At 39.3% G+C, this 26782-nt stretch overlaps 1 protein-coding gene across 6 annotated transcripts in view; it reads right to left on the bottom strand.

Annotated features, from left to right (window-relative positions):
- Positions 1-12343: 12343 nt before the first annotated feature.
- FBXW7 (F-box and WD repeat domain containing 7) overlaps positions 12344-26782 on the bottom strand; it is a 207155-nt gene continuing 192716 nt past the window's right edge. For all 6 annotated transcript variants that reach the window (XM_073805492.1, XM_073805493.1, XM_073805494.1 and 3 more), the window contains 7 exons: positions 24071-24194; positions 22184-22320; positions 21125-21238; positions 19682-19863; positions 17441-17666; positions 15042-15252; positions 12344-14259 (listed from right to left, as the gene is read on the bottom strand). In XM_073805492.1, coding sequence (XP_073661593.1) covers positions 13991-14259; positions 15042-15252; positions 17441-17666; positions 19682-19863; positions 21125-21238; positions 22184-22320; positions 24071-24194 — 1263 coding nt within the window. In that variant the 3' untranslated portion in view covers positions 12344-13990. The remainder of the gene's footprint in view (positions 14260-15041; positions 15253-17440; positions 17667-19681; positions 19864-21124; positions 21239-22183; positions 22321-24070; positions 24195-26782) is intronic.

The following is a 26782-nucleotide window of genomic DNA, read 5'->3' as shown; positions in this document are numbered from 1 at the left end:
TTAGGGCCTGTTGTCTCTTTTTTTTTTTTGGCGGTACGCGGGCCTCTCACTGTTGTGGCCTCTCCCGTTGCGGAGCACAGGCTCCAGACGCGCAGGCTCAGCGGCCGTGGCTCACGGGCCCAGACACTCTGCGGCATGGGGGATCTTCCCACACTGGGGCACGAACCCGTGTCCCCTGCATCGGCAGGCTGACTCTCAACCACTGCGCCACCAGGGAAGCCCTGTTGTCTCTTTTTTTAACAACCCTCTCCTTTGACTACAGTGGTGTGTACAGGTGATACTTACTAAGCTCAGTTCCTGTGCTTTCAATGCAGGACTGAAATGCAAACATACTTGTAAAGTGGAAACACACTTTTATTTCCTAAGGGCCCTGTAATCAAGGCAACAGCTATTACTTGATCGCATAATTAACTTTAGGACAAGAAGTGTAAACAACACAATTCATGAATTTGTTAATTGGTCTTCACTGCTACTGATATTAGGCCAAGTTGATCTGTTGTTCTCCTCTGTTGATTATCTTAAATAGGAAGTTTTCTAATTTGGATTTCTCCAAATTAGGGTAAGCAAGGGAAGAGAGTGAAGTAAGAGCTTTTCAACAATTTGAGTATATTCTGTAGGTAAGTGATTTTTCTTTTTCTTAGAGATGGATACAACTTGAATTGCTGTATGCCACTCTCCATCTTAACAGATTTGGACCTTTCTCCAGATTTCTGTTCTGTGCACTGATTAGCCAGATTGCCCGTTACTGATGTGGGAAGCCACCCCACCCCCACCCCCCAGGCAGTGGAGACATAAAACAACCAGTAATGCTCATAGGCAGTCATGCTTCCAGGACTCTGAATGTCCGTCTAATTGAGTTCTAATTTATTTTCCCCATTGCAATGACTCCTTAGCTCAGTGGAAATAAACAGAAACACTAGGGTGTGTGTAGGCTCAGGCCCTGCGGATGGGGTGTGTGTGTGTGATCAAGGTAGCGAGGCTTTTGCAAGCAAAGTACCAGAATCCCTCTCCTAGGAGTTTTAAAGAATTGTATTCACCAAAGCAAAGGACTTGGGTTCTGAGAGAAGAGGAAATGTCACAGCATTTCTCTCCTTGGTATTTCTTCTCCAACTAGAACTAGGTGTTCTCAACACCTGTGTGGGAACTTGGGCCAACTTCCAGAAGCAGCAAATCAATTCTGAAGACTCTTTCATTGGAGCCCTGGTCATGAAGCCGAGTTGCTTAATTAAATTAGACCCTGGGCCTCTGATGGCTGCTTTAAATTAAAAACAAAAACAAAAACGAAACCACAACACAGAACCTTCACTGAGGGTAATGATACTGGGCCTGATCTGTTCACACATCCTTAACATTCGAGGATACAACTTATGAAGTCACTGATGACTTCAGAAAATGAAGACGCCGCCCACTTCAACCAACAGCTGATTTCAGTTGTCAAGTGATGGTTATACAGTCCTCAAAAAAGACAAGCTTGCTATCGGTCCCTCTAGTTGCCTTGAAACCTACAGGAATCTTGTTGGGTGAGAGTCTAGATCGCCAACCAGAAAGCCACAGGGAAATGTACACGAATGACCAGCCTGGCGCTCAGGACCCAGGCGCCACAAGGAAGGTCTGTGGTTGGGGGGCTTTCTGGCCATCTGGGATGTGTTCAAAGGGATCAGGTGGCTGCAGCCGGTCACGTGGTTCTTAGAACTCAGCCTGGAGAGCTGAGCTGACAGCAGCAAGCCCACACCGACCCCCAGCCCCAGTCCCCAAACCCTGTGCACCTCTGAGGCTTCCACTGGTTCTAGAGCCTTTAGACAGAGCAGCCAGGGCAGATGAAGAACTCACGGCACTGCTGCTGTCTGTTTTAGGCAGGCTTGGAAGGTCAGGAGTAACTCACAGGGACAGCACACCTGTCACAGCTCTGCTGTGCTGGGGACCAATACGCACCCAGACTAATTCATGCTGCACACTTCCCGGGTAGGAAAAAGCCTTTTGGCTTGGGAGGAATTGTGCACTCACCCTCAGTGCTTCATTTAGCAGGACCTAATGCAGACACAATGGAAGTCCTTCCAATTCATCGCTTCTGCTCTTCTACTCACCCCTCTCTGGCCTTTTTGAAATTTTGATCTAGAATTTTAAGGGAAAGACAGAGTGTCCAAAAGAGATACTCTGGATTTCACATTACAAAAAGTTTAGTCATTTTCATTTGAGAAGTATTTCCAAGTAGAGAAAAAGCTTAAGATACCTGGTGGGAGAATTTGGAAGTAAAACCCAAAGCTAGTTAAAAAGAGATGATTGAATGGCCATCATCAAAAAGTCTACAAATAATAAATGCTGGAGAGGGCCTGGGGAAAAGGAAACCCTCCTACACTGTTGGTGGGAATGTAAATTGGTGCAACCACTGTGGAGAACAGTATGGAGGTTCCTTAAAAGACTAAAAATAGAGCTACCATATGATCCAGCAACCCAACTCTTGGACATATATCCAGAGTAAACCATAATTCAAAAAAGATACATGCACCCCAATGTTCACTGCAGCACTATTTACAATAGCCAAGACATAGAAACAACCCAAATGTCCATTGACAGATGAATGGACAAAGAAGATGTGGTACATATATACAATGGAATATTATTCAACCATAAAAAAGAATGAAATAATGCCATTTGCAGCAACATGGATGGACCTAGAGATTATCATACTACGTGAAGTCAGACAGAGACAGACAAATATCATATGATATCCCTTATATATGGAATCTAAAAAAATGATACAAATGAACTTATTTACAAAACAGAAACAGACCCACAGACTTTAAAAACAAACTTATGGTTACCAAAGTGTAAAGTGGCGGGGGAGGGATAAATTAGGAGTTTGGGATTGACATAGACATACTACTATATACAAAATAGATAACTAACAAGGACCTACTGTATAGCACAGGGAACTCTACTTAATACTCTGTAATAACCTATATGGAAAAAGAATCTGAAAAAGAATATATATATGTATATGTATAACTGAATCACTTTGCTGTACATCTGAATCTAACAAAACATTGTAAATCAACTATACTCCAATATAAAATAAAAATTAAGTTTAAAAAAAAGAGATGATGGCAAACAGGTTGGGGAGGGGATGAGGTCTATATCCTTGGGTCTCCACAAGTGTCTAATCCTCCTGATATAAGATACACGGGGTTATAACTCAGGTTACCCATCTCTTCATGCTCAAATTAGAACCTGAAGTCAAAAGTACTGGATGCTACTAGTTCCAGATCTTAATGTAAGTTAGCTTTCACCCTGAGACTGAGGGGTGGTGGTAAAAATAAAGCTCCCTTTATTAAAAACTCGTGAGCCAGAGACTATGCTGAGCACATCACATGCATCGTGTATTAAGGAGGGGGCTTATCATTGGGCCCATTTTACAGATGAAAAATGGGGACAAAGAGAACCTAGGTCATTTGTGCCCACACGGCTCTCACCCTGTGGAACTCCTCCAGAGGAGCGCCCCCATGCCCCTCTTTTTTGCCATTAGACTAGTAACTCATGGTGACTAGCTTGATCAGTGCCTTGTTAATGGATGCCGGCTGGCATGGGTAAAGAAGTACCTTTGGTTCTGAAATTTGCCCTACTAACTTTTTGGGGGGGCTCTGTTGGTTCTTCGTTGCTGCGCATGGGCTTTTCTTTCTAGTTGGGGCGAGCAGGGGCTACTCTTCACTGCGGTACGTGGGCTTCTCCTTGCGGTGGTTTCTCTTGTTGTGGAACATGGGCTCTAGGATTGCGGGCTCTGTAGTTGTGGCACACGGGCTTAGCTGCTCCGCGGCATGTGGGATCCTCCCGGACCAGGGATCGAACCCACGTCACCTGCATCGGCAGGCGGATTCTTAAGCACTGCGCCACCAGGGAAGTCCTGCCCTACTAATTTTTATTTGGCCTTCCTTTAAAATACATATTTTTAGCAAAGGAATGCAAAAAAAGTAAAGCATATCAAAATGCTGCACCCCTCTCCTGTCTCCTCAAGCACAAAGCAAACATTTCTAACTCTTTTAGCTAATTCTACGATGCTATCTCCAATCTTTTCATAATGTGCTCATCCTCTTATTTTTAGCTTTTTTTTCATATTAAACATTAATAACTTCTAATTATGGTAGAGGAGGATTTAACTCTCCCACCATCCCACATCCCTCCCCTCCCTCACATATGTTTTAGCACAGTCTCTAATCAGTATTCACATTTTTATAGCTGCATGAATATGGTTTACTGCAGGGCTACACAGTGTACCAACTATGCTTAAGTTTTTTCACATACTATTTTGAATTAATAATTGCCTCGGGCTTCCCTGGTGGCACAGTGGTTGAGAGTCCGCCTGCCGATGCAGGGGACACGGGTTTGTGCCCTGGTCCGGGAAGATCCCACATGCGGTGGAGCGGCTGGGCCCATGAGCCATGGCCGCTGAGCCTGCGCATCCGGAGCCTGTGCTCCGCAATGGGAGAGGCCACAATAGTGAGACGGCCGCGTACCGCAAAAAAAAAAAAAAAAAAAAAATTGCCTCATTTTGATGTGTTGCATAGCTTTTAATACATTGAACCTTTAAAAATTTTTCTGAATTTATCATCTGATGTCCTGAATTCTGAGAAATGTTTTTCTCTAAATGCTGTACCATGATTGTGAGATGAATTATCACTTCCTTTGTATTCTTAGGGCCTTTCTCCTAAGGCCCTCCCTGCTCACACCTCGACTGGTAGTTCTTGAGTCCAAATGCCCGTCTATCACCCTAGAAGTCCCTCTCCTGTATTGAAATCCCAAATTTCTGTGTACTATGTTTTCCTCTTCCATGGTTTATTTCATTGTTCTGTTGGACCATATTGTCCACAGCCACTTAAGAAAGAGTTTGTGAGAGGTAGTGTTTGGAGTCCTTTGTCTAGGAATGTTTTTAATTCTCCCTCTCACTTGGTCAATAATTTGGCTGGGTGTACAATTATAAATTAAAAATAATTTGCCTGTAGAATTTCAAAGACTTTCGTCTTCTAGCATCTGATGTTGCTATTGAGAAGTCCAGAATTCCATTTCTCATTTTTTTAATCCTGATTTTTCCCTCCACAAATTTTTAGGGACTTCTTTATAGCCCAGGTGTTCCAAACTTTCATAATAATAAATCATGGTATGGATGTTTTTCATCCATTTATTCAAAGGACACTGAGTGGCCCTTTCAATCTAGAGGTTTTCTGTCCTTCAATTCTGCTAATTTTCCTTATATTAATTTTTGAATAATTTATTCTGTGCTATTTTCTTTTTTGACACTTATTAGTTGTAAGATGTCTCAGACTGATCTTCTAAGTCTTTTATGTTTTCGCTGCTAATTTCCATCTCTTTTTAAAATTTCTGTTTGATTTGCTAAATTTTTATTTTCTATTGAAGGTTTTTCTTTTTGAATTTCTACCACATTTTAGTTTCCACGAGGCCTTTAAAATATTACATCCTGTTCCTGTATTATAAGATAGTATTTTACCTTTCTACTGTTCTTTTTCCAAGTTTATTTCATACGTTTTTGGCTTAGTCTTTCAAATTGGAGGTCTTTCTCAGATGTTTGGTGATTCTTGACTATCTGTTCATATTTAAGAGACAGACACTAAAAATCAGAGAGAAGCCTCTCTGTATTGGTTGGGGTTCTCTGGAAGAGGAGTTTCTCCTTTGATTGGGAAGGGAGTCAGTTTTCATTGGAGGAACTCTCGCCTCTCCCACCAACACCAGTACATGGAAACTTTTTTCCCTGTTGTTCGCTTCTCTGGGGAAGAATCCTCTGGTATATGCCAGACTGTTGGCCTTCTGGAACAGAGTGGGGGAGAACTGCAGACTGTAACTTAATCTCCATTTTCACTTCTGAACCCACTCCCTGCTGCCTCTACCTAAGCCTGGGTATGCAGTTTGGGTCACACCCCTTCATAGTTCTTGTAAATGGCGGGTGTGTTGGGCCTGGAGAGGGGTGGGTTCAACACAGATGGTCCCCTGGCTGTAAGAAGATGAGAAAGAGAGGTAGGTCCCACTCACCCCTGCTCTTACTTACAATCAGTCCCCAGTTCTGAGCCCTGTGTCTGGCCTCGCCGTCCACATAGAGGGGTCAGCTCACTTCCCATTAGTGCCCCCCTCTTCGTGGGCACTTTAGGTTGTAGTTTCTCTAACCTACTCGTCTAAAGACCACCACTCCATCTGTTTTCCTTCATCCAAAGTTGGTGAAATCTTTGGTCTACTTGGCTCTCCTCTCCTGCTCCCCTTTTGGGATTATGCCTGTTTAATTTCTCTCCTATTATTTAAATAAGTCTTTGGAAAGAAATAGAATTGTCACTTTAAACTGGATTACTTTCTAACAGGGGAGACTGCTCTCTGGCATATCTGTTCCTGGCATATTTTGGAAGGTAGTTGGGGCACGGTGTTCTAGAAGTCTTACAGGTCTGCTGTTCCAGATTTAGCTTGAAATGACGCCCTGAAACGCAGTCACCACTATCTCTGTTGTTAGTGGTGGTGATGATACTAAAGATAACTACCATTCATTGAGTATATAATTAGCCAAGATGGTACCAGGTGCTTTATGAGTTATCTCATGTAACATTCACAACTTTCTCCTCTACAGATGATGACAGAGGTTCAGAAAGATTAAAAAAAAAAAAAGTCTTCCAGAGTCACACAAGTGGCTGAGATGGAATTTGACTACAGCTGTATTCCTTGATAATAATAACAACAACAAAGGCTGCTAACATTTATTGAGGATTCACCATGTATCAATCCTGAGAATGCAAAAGCTTGCTCCTCATTTGCCTAGTTGTTTGGGGGCACAAATGCATCAATCGTGATTTATAAAAAAAAAAAAATTCTCGTATAACTGAAGTGTCCATCTTTTGTAGGAACAGCATATATTTTTCCCGAAATGATCTGGAAGCAAACTTTCTTTTAATAATACACTATTTTACCCATTATTCCTATATTTTCATTGCTATGCCTTTCTTTTCAGGCAACTCACTCTCTTTTGACTCTGCAACTGGAAAAAGTGATTCCAATTTTCCAACAAAAGGGGATTCATTACAGCCAAACCATAGCAGGAATCTACTACCCACTGTTCTTCAGGGCTCCCTCGTTGAAATCCAGGCCCATGCCTGCTTCTGTGGCTTTGTCAGCTCCCAGGTCGGCAGGTTGGGACTGAGACCGTGTCATTTTCTGGTATGATCTACAACATACTACATGTTCCTATATTTGCAAGGCAGTTGTGAATCAATGCATAATAAAGTGGGTAAGAGCTTGGGCTCTGGGGCCACAAGCCCAGGTTTGAATCCCAGTTTCTACAAGTTTTTTTTTTTTTTTCTTCTTAACTGCGTGGCCTTGAGCAAGTGCCTTGACATATCTGTACCTGTTTCCTCATCTGTAAAATAGGGCTAATAATAATATATCATGGGACAGCTGAGAAGATTAATGAGTAATAAATGATTTTAAAGTACTTGTCACCGTGCTAAGTTATAATAAGTGTATGATAGCAGCTAGCTACCATTATTACTGTTGATATCTACAACCCATTAATGAATACTTACTGCATACCAGGCACATTGCTAAATGCTCAACATACAATGTCTCATGACATGTAATCCCCATGACATGTTACCCCATTTACAGATGAGTGGATTAGAGTTGGGAGAACAGAGGAGGATTTTCCCTGAAACTGATGAAGCTGAGCTTCAGGGCCCCTCCTTTAACAGATCCCTGTGAGAGCTGGGGGTGCTAGGAGGTGCAGCGGGGAGGAGAAGCCAGCCTGCAGTCAGAAGCACTTCTACTAAGCAACTCTAGCAATTGCCTGAAGAGATCTCAGAGAAAGGGATCTGAATTACCAAGGCCTCAGTAAGTTGTCATAATCTTTATCGTTCTAAATGTTCACTTTGGGATCTAATTTTGTAAGTTTTTTCTTTTCTTTAAGAGGGTCCTTAAGCTTATGAGCTTCAGGTCTCCCAAACTCAAATCTGACTCTTAACAGAGGTGCATCTGGTCTTACTTTTAATCTCTACACCGTATTATGTCCTTGCTAGATTGATTTAAGATCATAAAGTCACTTTATAGGAATGGAGAGAATCCTCAAACGGAAAGGCTCATGGTAGCAGGGGACTAGACTGTCTTGCTGCCTGCGTTTAGTAAGGCATAATGGTTTGGTGAAGTATTAATGGGCTTCATTAATATAGGTTTAAAAAGTCTTGCAAGTAACCTTCCTTCCTCTTATTGGGAATAGTGGTTTGATGTCTCTTTTATAATCTATGAATCTCCTAGAAAAGCAGTAAACTGGCAATATATTTCTGTGCTCTATTATGTTTGAACCTTTGATTTGCAAGAGTGATTTCAACATAATTTTCCTTTTGCAGAGCATGACTGCTGAAGCAAAGCAAAACCCAAAGATAAACAGCCTTCGTAAGTTTGGCCACGATAGATTTTCCAAAGCAAAGAATAAAACATCAAAATGTCCGCTCAGTGGTTCCTTGTCCTTAAGAATCCTGGGGAGAATCAGATCATCTGAAATAGAAACTCTGCTATTTTTATACCCAATTGCAAACTGGGAAGTTGCCAGGCTTTCATCTCAGCAATGAGTCTTCCTAGGAACTGGGTCTAGAATTTATTTACACTTTGGGAGGAAGGTGCATTCTGAGTCATTTCAGCTTTTGGTGCTTTTCCTTTTTTTGAAGAACCTTTGAAATTACCTTTTAATATTTCTGATCTCCTCCACCTAGAAAGAGAAGGTGGTAGAGGAACGAAGTTGGCAAGAACCTCCCACCTTTGGGCATCACTAGTATTAATCAAATGGACAATGAGACGTGTTGGCTAGTGAACTATGCCACGCTATGTTTGTTTGCAATTCAAATAGACGCCTGGCACTCCCCAAAATGGGGAGCTGGGTGCAGCCACTTTGGACCAATTTAAAATCCATCTCCTTGGCAGGCAATGCCAAAATAAAAAACCGTGCACCCACTTTTCAAGTTACCATATGGTAATTACCATTTGTTTAATGCAGAACATTGTGTGAAAACACACCCTCTTCACACAGAGGCCATTGATCTATCACAGAAAAGACTTGGGAAGTCTCTTGGCCACCAACAACCTTCCCTTCGTATGGCCCATTCTTTTTTTTCACGGATGATGAGGGGAAAGGCTTAATGGAAATGTTATATAAACAGGTTCCAATATATTCTTGTAGATGCACGTTGTGTACACATGCACACACATAACCTATCTCCAAAACGCAGTGAGTCAGGGAACGTGAAAACAACCTGTGTCAGAAGCATTTATTCAAATTCATTCACCAGCAACACTAAACCACTTTGACTATCGGTAGAATTCCAAATGGCTTTACAAACTAGGAGTTTCTCCTAGAATTGCTGCAAGGGACGACAAGGTTGAATCCTCTGTTGCCGATGAATCTGATAGAGTAGAGGTTACAACACTGACTCGTTTATTGGGGGTGAATGAATAAAAGTTGTATCTGAGGGAAGGAATCAGAATCAATGTGATATGAATCTAATCTACTCGTGCCAAGCAAGCCGCTTGTTTCTGGTTTCTATTAATATGGGATGCTAGGAGTTATAGGAGACAGGATAGAGCTGGGCAGGCTCCGCCAGGTAGTTTCTCTGTCCACCTTGGTGTCTTTGTTTCACAGAGTGCAGTCAGTGCATCCGGGAAAAGTGTGCAGAAAACAAGGCACAGCCTGGGTCTGGGGAAGCTGCCCTCTATCCTGTTTCACTTCAGGGAAGAGAAAGGCACAGAGCTCTTTGTTGTTGGTGGTGTTTTTTTTTTTTGCGGTACGCGGGCCTCTCACTGTTGTGGCCTCTCCCGTTGTGGAGCACAGGCTCTGGACGTGCAGGCTCAGCGGCCAGGGCTCACAGGCCCAGCCGCTCTGCGGCATGTAGGATCCTCCTGGACCGGGGCACGAACCCGTGTCCCCTGCATCGGCAGGCTGACTCTCAACCACTGCACCACCAGGGAAGCCCTGTTGTTATTTGATTGTAGCCGCCAATCAATTCGGAGAAGTAGAAAGGAGACTTTGTAACAGGCTAGCCCAAAAGGCATAGAGAAAATGGCTTAAAAACAGTTAATACACTTAACTAAATGTCAACTACCTTTTGAAATTAAACAAATAGGTAGGTTGAAACATTTACTTAACTTAACCATTTGGCATGTACTAGCTGTTACAAATTAATGAAATAGCTTTGCTTCTTAAACAGCAAGGAGTTTCCAAGTGGCAAAATTATAAACAATTCCAATTAAGAAAAAAGAGAGAGAGATAGTAAACTCTCTTTGCTCAGTTCAACAGGTATTTACTGAGCTTTTATGGGTTACTCTGTGTCCTAATTTTAGTTTCAGGCAATGTTTGATCTTTGGGAAATTGTAACATCTAAATGTGGGGACTGCCTTTACTCCAGTATAAAGAGTTGAAAATTCACAGTTATATAAGGTGGTGAATTTCTTCATTAAGGAGGCCACAAAGCAGGGGTCCCTTTGTGACCTTTCTTCCTTCAATGACAATACTTTAATTCCTTTAGGATGAGGGTAATATTTTCCCTTTCAGGAACAGATCCACTGTAATAAAGATTATCCATTTATTCATAAATAATACTTAATGAACATATATAAAATCACTCCTAGGTGCTCCTTATCTGTCTTTTACAAGGTTTCTGTAAGACTCAAATGAGAAATCTATGTGACTCTACTTAAAAAATGTAAATTGCTCTATAGAAATACTATTTTTATTTCATACCTGAGTGAGTCACAAATACATTCAATTGCTCCCAAATCTAGCAAGTTACAATTATCTGGGTCTATTTTCTTAAAGTTGTAATAGCAGCTACCACTGAATTGAGCTACAAGTGCCAACAGCGTGCTATGTGCTTTAAAACATTGCGTTTAATCCCTACGATAACCTTAGGAGGTAGGTATTCTCTGCCTCCTAGAAGATGAGGTCAAGTAATCTGATGAAGGTCCCGTAAACAGACAGAACTGGGATTTGGATTCAGGCGTCTCTGTCTGTGAACTCATTCTATTCTGTTCTGCACACTTATTTTTATTGATGATGTTCTTCAATTGTATTAGAGTCAAGCCACACTTACGTTATGAAAAATCAAGCAGTTTCAAGACTACCAAGTAGGATTACAGCTTCTTCTTGATCACCGAGTTGTCCGTGTGAACAGCAGTCATGGCTCTGGGCTTCGCCCCGGTTCTCCCTAAAGCAGGCCGGGCCGCTCACCCGCACTTCATTGCCTAATACGACTTTTGTCTTTAACCATGTGGCTTTCTGTCTTTTCCCTTAACCTGTCACTTCTTTCTGATGTTCTTGTGCCTGTAACGTGCTGTGGACTAAAAAACCAAATAACCAAACGTACTGGAAGGTCTCGAGGGCAGTGGTTCTTAAAGTCGTGTCCATACCCCACCTGGTGAGCTAGTTTAAATGCAGATTCTTGGGTCCCACCCCCAGATGTTCTCATTCAGCAGTCGTGGGAGAGCGAGGCCCAAGAATTGCTGCCTTAGGAGTAAAGAACACATGCTTTGTGACTGTGAGAAATTTATTCTCTAAGTAGCATCAATATTTGTTAACTTTCCAATGTTCACCTTGGGCCTGGATAGTTGAGATTCCTGGAGATACACACATGGCAGAAACCTGCTTCTTGAGAGGTTACCTAATTTGAGTAACTGAACTTCATTTTTTTCCCTTACTTTATAAAATGCTAGATTTATTCAATAAAACAGAGACAAAAGAGCCTGAAATTACCACAAAAATGATCCTCCCCGCCACAAATCTTGCTTTAGTCTGTCAAAATTCTAGGTTTCTTTCTCCTTAAAGGGCATGAGTGTGAATCCTGGTGCTTGGCCAGGTACCTGACTCCTGACAAACACCTAACCCGTGTGAGCCGCAGTCCTGCCCTCATCTTTAAAGTGGAGAGAACGGTGTCTCCATCTCAGGATGGTGGGAGCTTCAGAACGAACGCGTAGAAAGTTCCTGGTAAGTAGTCGACATGTGGTCACGTTTTAAAAATGAACTTCCTACAGGAATTCTAGTTGTAACTACCATAAAAGTCTGGTGGCTCTTTGAGGGACCAGATTTCATACATATATACCCCAATGTAATAGAGATGAGCACAGCACCACATCCTCCTGCACAGTCTAAATAAATGTAATTGGCATCTTGCAGCCCACTGTTCCTACTTTGGCTGTGGACAACAGGCCTGGAAGCATCAATTTCCATGCCGCACTACAGGGGATGCGAAGATTAAAATATCAGAGACAAACCCTAAATACTGATAATGAAGTGTTATTACCTCAGTGGAAGAAACAGGCATACTAACATGAAAAAACACATTTTATTGCACTTAAGTTATAAGAAAATAAAATTTCTAAGTGAATCAAACCATAGACACAATCCCTTTAAAGGTTGTTTTCCTCCATCATGTCAGGTTGTTACATAACTAAAATTAACCAACTTGAATCTGATTGTTTTAAATCAGACTATAAATAAAACAAACAAAAAAAATAAACAGGAGGAGGAAAAAAAGATCACCTAGGATACAGTGTTAAACCACTTTCACAGTTCAGCTTGAGTTGTGGCTCTTGGAGAATGAGGCAAACCATTTGACTTTTTCATTCATTTTGCTTGTTTGCATGTGACGCCTTTACTACAAAAACTGGATAGTTTCTGCTTTGTCAGTTACTCAGAGCAATAAAACTGTAACAGTTGTTTTCCCAAATACTGTAAAACACTAAGACTGACCAGCAACTTTATTTTAATTTTGTGTTTTATATATTTTTAAAATATTTTGTCAGTTTTATTATGTATGTTCATCCATTCACCACAGCCCTCAAAAAGAAAAGTTTCTCCACAGAACAGGCGGCAACAGCTCTGTTCCAAGGAATGTGTTTTAATTTTTGCCCAGATAAAAGAAAATAAGCTTTGCACACACTCTCAATTCTTTACTTGCAGGCAAACTTCACTCTTTATTTTCTGAAACTCGCCCATTCTCAGCCTCTTAGAGGCACAGATGGTTCAAGTTTCAGTGGCAAAAAGTCTTTTTTTTTCCGTAACCAAACTAGAGCAAATTTGGAATTCAGTCTGGGACTAAAACGTCACAGCAGAAAAAAAATAAAAAAAAATAATTTGCTTTTTTTTTTTCTTTCTTTCATTTAGCAGCATAAATAAGTTTGGCCACTGGGAGTACAGTACAGGGGTGGGACACAATCCCATATTTGAAGACCTACTTCTAGCACCAGCATCAAGAATTAAATCCATCTCGGGACTCACAGAACCCAGGACAACTTGCCACCTTTGAGCAACACAGGCATTGCAGAGTGTATGTGGAAGCGACAGGAATAGATTAACAGAGGCTAATACTGTGATTGATTGACATTGGCAATGGTTGGCAAAAAAAAAAAAAAAAAAAAAGCTTTTCATGATAACTGTACAAAAACAATTCACAGTAATTTTTTTCCTTTTTAGCTTTTCCGCTCCAGAAAAATGACTTTTTGTTGCAGATGCTCTCTGGTGAGAAAGTCCACCGGTACTGTGTGGATGTTACTGCAGCTTCTTTCTAGGTCTCAGTGGTGAAAGAACAGGCTAGCAGAATCTGTAACGACATCTCTGCAGTAACACTGCCCAGCGACCACTGGAGAAGAAAATAAAGAAATAATTGCACCTGGTTTGATTTCGAAAGTCTCGTTTTGCAAAGCTGCCCTCAGTCCAAAGTGAAGCTTTTTCCGGGACGAGCCGGCAGGCGCCTCTCTTGTCAGTTGCGGTTTGTCATCGCTTCCTCTTTTCCTTCTGAGTCTGTAGGTCTTTTCGCTCTGTTGCCCCAAGCCAACATCCTGCACCACTGAGAACAAGGGATTTTTTTTCTTTTTCTTTTCTTTTTTCTTTTTTTCTCTTTTTTTCTTTTGCAGGGGGAAGGGCAGGGAGTATGTCGTCTACACGTTGGGACGATGCCACCTTTCCTGCTCCTCACTTCATGTCCACATCAAAGTCCAGCACCAGCAGCTTGGTTTCCTCCGTCCCGTTGCGACTCCCTACTGCACACACCAGCTTTGTGTTTGAGGCTCTGATCCGCCACACGACTCCCCCGCTCCCCCCACTCTCCAATGTGACTAGGTTGCGAATAAATTCACCCGTTTTCAAGTCCCATAGTTTTACAGTTCCATCATCTGAGCTGGTAATTACAAAGTTCTTGTTGAACTGTAAACAGGTCACAGCACTCTGATGCTTGTTGGGACCTAGGCAAAACCAAAGGAATTTCGTTACTGGTTAGAAATCATGACTAAGGGTCAGCTATACTGTAATTTGTGGAATCTATATTGGAACACACAATAAATGAAATATTTAAACCGCTGCACATTTAGAAACTGTGTTCTGAGTATTTTAGGATCGGCAGGGATGTAAGAAAATCTGGTAGCTATTTGTAACTGAAACGTTAATCTCTGAGGGTTCTGTGTTCCAGGAAGCGTGGTTAGCTACCAGGCATACATTTTGTGTCCTGGTTGCATGAATGAGCACTTCTCTCGGTGGTGATGTAGATAGTACCAGCATCACGTATTCTGCTCATGGACAATCTATTACCCTACCACTCTGAACTAACCAGTCAAAGGCAAAGGCTGAATGGACACTATTCCAAAACTCTGCGGAAGAGACAAAATCAATGAGTAAAAAAGCTGCAGTATAGCCCACCAGATGGCCTCAATGAAAAAAACACTTTCTAAGGGCTATGACTAATAAAAAGAAGTTAATCAAGATATAAGAAGTTAACACTGCTCTGCCTCATTTAGTATTAGCGGCTTTCACATGTTTCTTCCTCTAGTTCAGTGGGCACTGTGAATCCTTCCCATCCTACTTCCACTCCTACTCAAGTCAGAGTGGAAAGGCTCATAAACTTATCCAAAATAAGTTTTCATTTTGTATGAGGTTACTTCCTTCTGTGACACAAAAGCTCCACATTTCTCTTCTGACCAACAATCTCATTTTTAAGGAACGCAACTAAAGGTGGGTAGCCAATATTTACCTTGCAATGTTTGTAAACACTGTCCTGTTTTGATATCCCAGATTTTAACTGTAGAATCTGCATTCCCAGAGACAAGAATGTTGTCTTTGAGTTCCATGCCGCTTGTTAATGACTGGTGTCCTGTTAACGTGTGAATGCAATTCCCTGTCTCCACATCCCAAACTCGGATTGATGTATCAAGAGATCCACTCACCACATGGATGCCATCAAACTACAACAGACACAGTTTATTAGACTAGAAGTGTACACATTCTTGATATTACTTATTGACCTTAATCCTAAAAGGGGACGCGAGTAAAGCATGAGAACAAAATGCCAGGAACAAAATGGGGTACAAGACAAAGTGCATGCAATCAAGCAACTCTACAGGGCATGTTCTCAGAAGCTTCTACCAGAAATGCTAATTTTTTATGGCCAGTGGCTTCAAACTAGATGCAGAAACAATTTTCAAAAAACCACCTAAAATGAACATATTATTTTCAGATCATCTGGCCACACTTACTAGCTACCTATCATGAATGATTCAATATGGATTGCCATTTGAGTTTTACTTCCCAATAGGAAGCTAAAACTGCTAACGTGGTTTATGAATAAAGGGTGTGCTTATCAACACCTATGGCAAGAAAAGGGCTGGAGATAGCTTTCATGATACTTCAAAGTAAGTTCCATTAAAAATTGTATGTAAAATAAAAATTTCATTTACAAGAACCTAATGCTATTTAGGAAATGTGCCAACAGACAATTATATCTGGAATTAGAAGTGGTGGCATTTTGAGAACAAAAGCAAACCATATACAGCATCTCTTCTCCAGCTTCCCAGCTATACCCAAAGTCAACAAATATCTACCAATTCCCAGATCTATAATAATGTTACCACCTCTTTCTTCAATCTAATGGCTTATTTAAATAAGATTATTATATTCATTAAGGTTCGAACATATCACAAAACATACAAACAATTGCAGCCAATTCCCTCTCCTCCAAATTCATAACCTTTCCTAAGTTAACAGACATCTTTATTATATGTCAATATTTCATGACATGGAGAGTATTCCATCAGTTAAGATACAAATACCCCAACGACAGAACTGTGAGCCCTGGGACTACATACTAATTTGCTGATTACTAACGGGCAGTAACTGGTAAACAAGCTATGTAAGTAATAAGAAATACAGCTGACCCTTGAACAACATGGGTTTGAACCGGGAGGGTCCACACCTATACTCGAATTTCTTTTGCTAAATACCTACTACACAATCCCAGGTTGGTTGGATTCTTGGATGTGGAACTGCAAATACTGAGGGCCAACTGTAAAGTTATTCAAGGATTTTCGACTGGAGTTGGGGGTGGGGAGGGGGTGGTTGGTGCCCCTGACTCCTAAGTTGTTCAAGGGTCAACTGTAGTTTTGAATTGAAAATGTTGTCTTTCACGAAACGAAACAAGATCTATTTTCTAAACTTGCTATTAATCTAGTTATTTATGTCAAAATATGGCAATCTATTCTAGGATATCAGGTTCAAATGAAAACAAACCAAAAATCAGTTTAAGTCAAATTTACTTCTTCATGACTACAAACCAGCAGCCCTGTGACAGCAGAGCAGCTTTGTGCGAAGTTCACTTCCACTTTGAATGGGGACGGAATCACAATTACGTGGTCCATCAACTTCCAGCTATCAAGGCAAAGGGGCAGCTTTGGGCCAAATTAATCCTCTAAGGAGTTTATTAAAATCCAGGTTATTCTCCTAGGAGACTATCTACCCATTAATTAACACAGCAAAATTTAAGGCCCCGAAGTCTCAGGTTCCAAGGTTCTGTGAGGGAAATCAATCACAGAAAAACTGAAAGAAATCATTTAAATAATTTCAAAATTTATGCTTTCTTCATGCCAATTTTAAAGTACATGTAGGGACTTCCCTGGTGGCACAGTGGTTATGAATCCACCTGCCAGTGCAGGGGACACGGGTTCGAGCCCGGGTCTGGGAAGATCCCACATGCCACGGAGCAACTAAGCCCATGTGCCACAAGTACTGAGCCTGCACTCTAGAGCCCGCAAGCCACAACTACTGAGCCTGCACTCTAGAGCCCGCGAGCCACAACTACTGAAGCCTGCGCCTAGAGCCCATGCTCCGCAACAGGAGAAGCCTGCGCACCGCAACGAAAGAGTAGCCCCCGCTCGCTGCAACTAGAGGAAGCACGCGCACAGCAATGAAGACCCAGTGCAGCCAATAAATAAATAAAGTTTATTTAAAAAATAAATAAAGTATATGTAAACGGCAGAATAATTTGATTCATCTTTTTTTGGACTGTATTGGATCAGCAATCTGACAGTGATTATGAGTAAGACAACCTTATGACTCAAAAATACAGCATCTCAAGAGCAGGAGAGATAGGTCTCTTACCTGTAACGAGTAGACCCTGTTGGTGTGCCCCTGCAACGTGTGCAGACAGGTCTCTGTCTCTGGGTCCCACACCTTCACCATAAAGTCATACGCTCCACTCACAACCCTTCTGCCATCATATTGAACACAGCGGACCGCTGCTACATGACCCATCAAAACATGTAAACACTGGCCTGTCTCAATATCCCAAACCCTAAGGGTGGCATCTCGAGAACCACTAACAACTCTGTAGGGGGGGGAAACAGAAAAAAGAATGTATTAGAATTTTGATATTGTGAGAAAACATGATACATAAAAAGTCTGTGGTTATTAAAACTTTTTTACCTTTTCTTAAGCAGAAATACCTGTTTTCAAAATAAGTACATACTATGTAAAACCTTGATATATAAACATGCAAAAGTTGAGTTACTCTGATTGGGATGGGAAGTTGGAAAGCCTAGAATTCTGCCTGTTTGATTCCTCCACCTATGAGGGACCCAGGAGCACCTTGGGGTCCTGTGGAACAGTTTTAAGACTACTGTACTGTAATTAGAAATGACAAAGAGGAAGGAGAGGAAGACCAAGTCAAAGAAGATAAAGAAGCAGCAGCGGAAGCAGCCAGCTCTAAACACATACAATAAGATCTTGATTTTAGAAATAAAATGTTAGTGTGGGCAATATGTGTAAAATGCTAATGGATGGTAGTATTTTGAAAAACTTAAATTTTCTTCTTTATTCTTTGTCATTTCCTCCTATTTTAATTATGAGCACAAAGTCCCTTCGTGACTAGGGAAAAAATTCAATGAAGGTTTTTCAACAAAACAAATCAGAATCTGGAATTTAAACAGCTAAACATATGTGCTTTACACCATATACTCTGGTTAAATTAACCAGTTTTAAACATGTCCTCAAACAAAGGCTGCTTATGCTTATATTTAAAAATATTCTGTAGGCTACCGGGGCATTAAGACATACAGATTTTTAGAACATACGCATGTAGGGGCAATGGAAATCCCTTGAAACTCTGACCCAACATTATTCTCTTCCGAAGACCAGAGTGATACAAATATGGCAATCACCTTTGGATTACAAAGGAGAGCTGAAAACTCAGATGTCTTTAATGTCATTCCTAAGAGATTAAGAAAGGCCAGAGTTTCCACCTTTGGGACAGTAGATAATGGAAGCATTGAGAGATTTAAGTCAGAATATAATGGAAACTGAAATGCAAGGTCTCTTGATACCAATCCCCCCCAATTTTAATAGTACAGCACACTGTTCAAAGTAGATTCAAATTACAAGTGAGAAGGTACTTTTCTGCACATATTACAAATCTAAAGTGAAATCTGCTAAATGTAATGGTTCTTGATAAAGAAGATGCTATGGACAGAATGAATGAACGGTAAAAACTGGAGTGGATTCACTGTAAGGACCCTTCAGAGAGACCTTTTCTGACAAAGGAGGTAGAAATCACATCTGTTTAACAGGGGTACTGTGAAGACACGCCAATGGAAGATAGAAAGGACTTTAATAGGAGGGCTCTGTAGGAGGAGATAAAAGCAACAGCAAAGATGCTGAGAAGAAAAAGTCAAGCAGTCTGGTTTGGCTTAAACTATTTTGAAAACTGGATTGAGGGTTTCTTCCTTAATTCGGTAGGTAACAGTAGGCTCCCAAAGGGCAGTGGTACTACCGTAATTAGAGGAGGTTCTCTGCAGCTGTGTAAAAGGTGACCAAGTTTGAAAGCTCTGTCAGTAGTTCAGGTGATAGGTAATGAGAGAATAAGTTAAAACCCACAGGCCTCAGCTTTTGCCCAGACACAGGGGATATGATGGAGTGGGGGAAGGGTGGTGGGTAATTAAAAAGACTCAGAGACTTGAAGCCTGACTTACTGAATTTGTCCCACTACTGGAAATATATGCCCCTCCCCATTTTTTTTTGAAGATGATGAGTCATCAAAGATTTAGAACAATCAAGTAAGGTGTTAGTCAAGATCAGAGAACAGAGTTTCAAGGTGGAAGCCAACAACACATTAAATGAGGACGGAAATTTAAAGGCAATACCCTACTGCCCAATCTTAAGGCAATACACTACTGCTTTCCTAGCAGAGAAATATCTGAAGTTGAATGATCAGTCTAGTTTAGGAGCATATTATCACTATCTCTCTGTTAGACATAGTAAGTACTGTACAACTGAACTCTATACAAAAGGCCCCAAGTTCACAAGTAACAGAGAAAGAATTCCCAACCCCTACAGGGTTTCCCCTACCTTTTTTCATGGAGATGCATACAACGTACAGTGGAAGTATGCCCATATAAGGTGTGTATACATTCTCCCGTCTCCGCATTCCACACTTTGAGAGTCCGATCTGTAGATCCACTAATAATGATATTGTCTCTCATCTGTGATGACCATACTCCACCTGTGTGTCCCACTAATGTCCTCAGACACTGCAAAAACACTTAAGATGATTACTTTTGGGTAGAAAGAAAAACAATGTAAATAAGATTTTAGCAGTTCATTAAAATCTGAAGTAAAGTTATTTACTCAGTTGGAATGTTTGGCATATTAGAAAATAATTTTTCACATCAATATAACATGATCCCATCACTGTGTATTTCTTTGTTTATTCAGCAGCACTGCATATTACACACACACACACACAGTCGGGGAACAAGTATGCAGACAGTAAACCTTTCTCACTAAAGTATGACAACTCTGGCCTGGCCTCTTTGATAAAATAATACTAAAATTGCAACTTGGTTTCTTCCACGGGAATGGATTCAGTGAAAGAATGCCAACAGAGTTGGGTGTGGCTACATTCCACATTTCATCTGAATCTGCCCCAAGGCAGTAGTGAGGGTACTTCTATGGCAAGGTACTTCTAGACAAGTAAAGACAGACACTAAAACCCTGAAATAAATCCAAAACTAATATTACACTACGGAAATACGAAGCAGTTTTAAAAAAACTTTTACATCTGACTTGGAATATTTAGAAGATTCTTGCCCAAGAATCAACATGTTATAAGACATTTTAAAAGACAGATTTCCCCCTCCCCACACACTTTCTTCTATTCTTTTTTAGGTGGTCAATTACCTAATTCAAGAAAATATTTTCCATTGGACAGATAAAAATAAGTATTCAGTAGAGAACCATTAAAGTAGAGTATTGTATGAAGTGAAACTGACTGCTTGGACTGCTTTGTTTCCTTCAAACTCCTATTTACATAACTAACTAGCCTGCTTAACTTCTATCTTACAGGGTTTGAGATAAATCAAAATTAACATGATTTATTTAACTTTTAAACTCCAGGTAGGTTATCAACAAAGTTTACAAGGAAAAAAATATATCCCTCAGTCATAGTTTTGAAAAAGATTAAAAAGGAAGGAGATATAACTTTTATGGTTAATAAAAGTGGGAAAAACTAACCCCCAAAAAAGAAAGAAAAAAAAGCACATCTGTAAAATCTTAAAATAGCTAAGTCACAAAGATAGACAAACTATTTAAATGAAGAAGAAACTAATGACATCCCTATCATGAGAAACATCATTTTCATGCCAAGAAAAAAGCTGAATTAGAAGCTCTGATATTTGCTATCAAAATAAGCTAGACTCAAAAATGAATCCTTGTTTTCCTTTCACTGGTTGATCCTTGTAAAGGTATGTACCAAATGGTGACTTTACGAAGTGTAGAGAGAAGTACACTTACTTTGCCTGTGACTGCTGACCAAACTTTTAAAGTGTTGTCATCAGAACCGCTAACTATTCGGTTACCACAAAACTGTAAGCATGTGATCACGTGATCATCATGTCCTTTCAGCACCTACAACATAGATGTACAGATCAGAAGTATGTTACTACATTATGTTTTTTAAAATACTAGTGAAAAGAAAAATGAGGCCATAAATAGCAACAGTAATCCATAGTCTATTTCCAGAGTAAAAATTTGTATAAAATATGAAGCATCCTTCCTGGCAGATGAATTAAGTATTAAACATTTTATTGTTTCCATATTCTATTATTTATACTTGAGACATCAACTATTAAAATTTTACTCAGTCAAGACCTCATAAATATGGTTCAAACACAAACGTATTTTATAATCATCTATTTTATCCGCTCAAACCAAAAGAATATGCACTTAAGTTGTGCAATTTTGACACACAAAAGTACCTACTAAGTAGAAAGACAATAATCATCAACTTTTTCAACTTAAACAAAAAAGCCTGTCATAATGTATACGTTTTAATACAAAATGTCTCCCCAAATTGCTTTTTTTCCAGTTGAAAAAAATATAGCTAAGGATTTCAAGTGTTTTTGCCATTCTTTATATAATTGAAATGTTATAAGGCAGAAAATCAGAATTATGCTTAAATTTATAAAATTAAAACACACAAAAGCCATCAAAAAACCCCCCAAACATGGGTACTCCTCAAAAAATCATGTTTGGTCAGAGAGGGAGCAAATTCTTAGGTAGTACGTATATGACACAAAATTCAACAGGATATTCAGAAATTTTCATTTACATGCAATAGACGGAACAACACGTAAGTCAATTCGTCTTTTATTCAAGTACAGTTAGTTGTCAGACTAGAGATATTAGCACAGAGGAATACTGTCAGTTACATTTTCAGTTATTTCAAAATATATTGTTTTCTTTCTACAGGACATAGGTTGTCAAGTTATACTACTTGTCAGATACGAAAGAGTACACTACGTACTAACACTGATTAATGGTTTCTGTTACATCATGCAAGAGTTCAGTTACCTTAGGGGATTTGAGTTCTCCTCGCCTCCAGTTAGTATCAATTCTGTGCTGCCTGATGTATGCACTCTTCCATGGACTGTGTATGAAACCTGGTTTTATTACTTTTCTTCTCTTGATGTGCAATGGTTCATCAATACCTAAGGTTTAGAAAATTTAGAGTATAATTGCCTTCACCAATAATACAAATTACACATTTTATAATGCATCTCATTTTCTCCTATGCTGAAAACCACTGAAATGCAGAACACTAATTTCTAACACTGTTATTATGAGACACTAATGTAAATTTGCAATCTGTATGGCATGTTGTCTACTGACTATTTCATTTCTCTCAGAATAATTCTATGAAATGTTGGTGAGGATGTGGAGAAATTGGAACCCTTGTGCAATGCTTGTGGGACTATAAAATAATGTTGCTGCTATGGAAAACAGTATGGTGGTTACTCAAAATAAATTAACCATAAAATTACCATATGATCCAGCAATTCCACTTCTGAACATACACCCAAAAGAACTGAAAGCAGGGACTTGAACAGGTATTTGTACATCCATGTTCGTAGCAGCATTATTTATAACAGCCAAGAGGTGGAAGCAACCCAAGTGTCCACTGACGGATAAATGGAGAAAAAAGTGTGGTATATACATACAATGGAATGTTTAGTCTTAAAAAAGGAGGGAATTCTGATACATTTGGATGAACCTTGAAGACATTATGCTAAGTGAAATAAGACAGTCACAAAAAGACAAATACCGTATGATTCCACTTATATGAGGTCCCTAGAGTCGTCAAATTTATAGAGACAGAAAACAAAATGGTGGTTGCCAGTGCTGCAGGGAAGAGGAATAGGGAGTTACTGTTAAATGGGTATGGAGTTGCAGCTGGGGAAGATGATAAAGTTCTGGAGATGGATGGTGGTGATGGTTCCACAGCAAAGTCAGCATACTTGATGCCGCTGAACTATACACTTAAAAATGGTGAAAGTGATAAATTCTATTTTACGTATAAATTATCACAATTTAAAAAAGTCATTAAAATAATGATTCTATGAGAAGGTAAGGCAGGGATAATTAATCCCACTTTATATATATCTGAGAAGAGAAGGTTTCACTGAGTAGTCCAAGCCACAGGCAGGGCAGAGGCAGGATTAGAAACCAAGTATCCTGGATCTTTCTTTACCTCTCAGCTTTACTAAAGAGAACCTATAGCGCATCTGTCTTACACTCTATGATTCTTTCTTAAAAATTTTGCTTGTTGAAGGCAAATAATATTTTTTTCAAAAGTAATATTTTTCTAGATGCCTGCTGGAAAGAAAAAATGTCCTTTCTTAATATGTATGATACCTACTCCATTACTAGGAAAGGGGATTTTTTTTTTTTAAACAGGTCTCAGAACACAGGCTCCATGGTAGGAAGAAAATGGGACTTTACTACTACATCCCCAGGATTTAAGAATATCTAGCACATAAGAGGTGCTCAAGAAATATTTGTGGAAGAAATGAATAGACTACAAATATTTGAGTATTTAATTGCTAATTTAATTTGGGGGTTCTCTTTAAGTTGTCCTCATCTTGACTTTCTCATTGTTTATTAATTCTACTGGAGACTGGGAAGCAAATGAGATATATTCACTATTAGTTACAGTGCTCACTAAAGGGGTTAGTGGCAAGATTTGGCACATCTGAACGTGTGGAATAACCTGTGGATTTTATATAAGTAGGTGAATGTAAATGAAGACACAGTCTTGATTCTTTGATAGGCTGCCAAAGTTCTCTTTTTTTATTTATCCACCACTTTATTCTATGTGCACATAAAGCTTATTATTATTTTTCAGAATCACTTTGCTTTTTCGAACTACAAATATTTTCTCTCTGTGATTTTGAACCTTACCCTCTTCTTTACATTTCTCTCTCCAGAGAAGGTTGTCTTCAGCCAAAATTCTCCAGTAGCGACACGTCTGAGCCGCTTGTAGCAGGTCTTTGGGTTCCAGGAATGAAAGCACATAAAGTGCCAGCTATGAAAAGAAAAAGCATAGTATACCACGTGTCTCTTTTTAACGATAAAAAATAAGTTAATTATTCCCTATGGTATAAAGTACTTATAAATGTAATATAATTTTACATTCTAATTTCTAAAATTATGAAAGGCAGTACCTTCTAATATTCAATTTTAACAAACACATACCAGATTTAAAAACACCCTATTGGTTTTTATGAACTTCACCCCACTAGCTCCTCACCTCTTCAAGGAATACTTATTAAACCTCTCTGCCTCTTCTCTTGCCTTTGCTCTGTGAATCTCATCTCAAGAATTCTACTATTTATTTATATATTTTTTACTTTATTAGTTGTTTAAATTTTGTCTTTTTCTGTCCTCACTACAATATAATTTGACTTAAGAAATGAGATTCCCATATACTCTGTGTGGCATAATTTCAGAATCCTTCAGATAGTTAGATATAATTAATAGTTCTTTATCGTATCAAACTGTTTATATCACAGTGATGTACTTTTCAAACATTTAATCCTTTACTGTAAATGACAAAAAGGAACAATTATTAAACTGCTTCCTAGACCTATAAAAGTAATTGGGTTCTAATTCCTTTATATTGCTTATGGAGATTTTCTGGATGGGCCAGATAGAGTTGTATATTTGAGCTAAGTCTTTGATATATCACTGATTTAAAAATTTTGTTTCCAATACTTGCAAACCATCAATTTTTCTTCCAGTGTGTAAAGTCAATTCAAATAAATAAAAGAAAAGGAAATAGAAGAAAAAGGAGAACAACAGCTTCCGACTATGCTCGTTCAATTAGCCTCACAAATCACATAAAAATTTAAATTATGATATTAGGACAGAATGATCTAAACAGAGTAGTAAAGTTTACTTTTCACATAAACTAAGTTACAAAGATTAAAACAAACTATCATTTAAAGGACCTAGGGTCATACAGGGAGTAAAAAAGCACAATCTGAATTATTTTTTGATGCTAAACAGGAATTACATGAAATAAATTATGTTTTCCCAATGACTTTGTATCTATATATATACAGAGTTCATCATTAATCACATATTTATTGAGTATATTCTATATAGAAAGTACTTCAACCAGTCAGTATTCAACGTAATACTACTACTGACAAATGACAGTGAAAAACTTTTTGTGGAATAATTATTTTTGGTCTATCAGAGAAGACCATTCAGTATTATATACAGAAACGGAGTCATTTAAAATGAAAAGGCATAACTATATTAAACAATCTATATATGCGTGTGTGTTCACATATACAAATATACACATACATACATAACTCAACAATATATTTTTAAATGGATGCCCCATAAACCAATTAATTTTGAAATTCTCAATCAATCAAAGCCTAGACAAGTTTGCTTAGTGTCAGTCTAACAGCATACTATTAATCTTCTATGTGAAACTGATATTTAACATTGAAATTATCAGGCACAAAGTTATATTTGTGGAAAAGAGATGCTAGTTAATGCCCAAGATATTGAGAATGGTCATATGAAAAAGCCTACTCTTATTTTAGCTATCCAGCTGAAGCAGAAATCAGGTAAGTTATAGAAACATTCAATGGATCCTAAATGCTAAGAAACAAATCCAGAGCAGGTTAGATTTATCCTTAAATCAACAGGTAAAATTTCTGTCATTACTGGTGATTAAGAGATCATCTAGTCCAGTGTCTGCATGCATTAAAAAGAAATGTAAAGAAACACTCAGGTGCTAAAGAAATTTGAAGTGCTAACTCCATAGGTAACTGGTGCCCGTTCCTTTAGAACAGCAAAGTCCCTAACTCAACCATAAACTTCAACTTATTAAATGTTTGTCCATGCCATCAAAACATCCCTGTATTATAGAAAATACACATAGCATGGGACTTCTCTCATGGTCCAGTGGTTGAGAATCTGCCTTCCAATGCAGAGGACAAGGTTTCAATCCCTGGTTGGGGAACTAAAATCCCACATGCCGTGGGGCAACTAAGCCCACGCTCAGCAGCTACCGAGCCCGTACGCCACTAGAGAGCCCGCAAGCCGCAACTACTGAGCCTGTGCACTCTGGAGCCCGCACATCACAACTAGAGAGAAGCCCATGTGCCACAACTAGAGAAGCCCGCATGCTGCGATGAAGATCCCTCATGCCGCAACTAAGACCTGATGCAGCCAAATAATAAAATTTTTTAAAAAAGAGAAAATATACATAGAAAAATATGAATAAGAAAATCAGAACCAGGAAAAATATAAATAGAAAAGGTTTAAACTAGAGGAAAAGTAGAACACAAATACACTGGCAACAGTATTTTACATGGTTTTTTAATTAGGCTGCCAAGCAAAAAGAAAACAGCAATTAGTTATACCAGTTCCTCAAAGGAAACAAGGTTTTGTCATGTAGGGTTCCTTATAGGGGACAGAGAGTGGGCATTGTCCCAAACTACATCTCTACAATACCACAGAGGGGGTTACAGGTTTCTTGGAGCCAAATTGAATGGTCTAGCTAATGCAGTTTTCTATTAAATTGTATTAAAGGTAAACTCTAGATTAGTAATTCTTCCTAAGGACTACTTCCACACAAGAAAATCTCTT

Source organism: Tursiops truncatus, chromosome 5, assembly GCF_011762595.2.
Source record: "Tursiops truncatus isolate mTurTru1 chromosome 5, mTurTru1.mat.Y, whole genome shotgun sequence".
In the NCBI taxonomy this organism is placed as follows: domain Eukaryota; kingdom Metazoa; phylum Chordata; class Mammalia; order Artiodactyla; family Delphinidae; genus Tursiops; species Tursiops truncatus.
The sequence above is the reverse complement of the archived record's forward strand: the minus strand, read 5'-3'. Positions and strand labels throughout refer to the sequence as shown.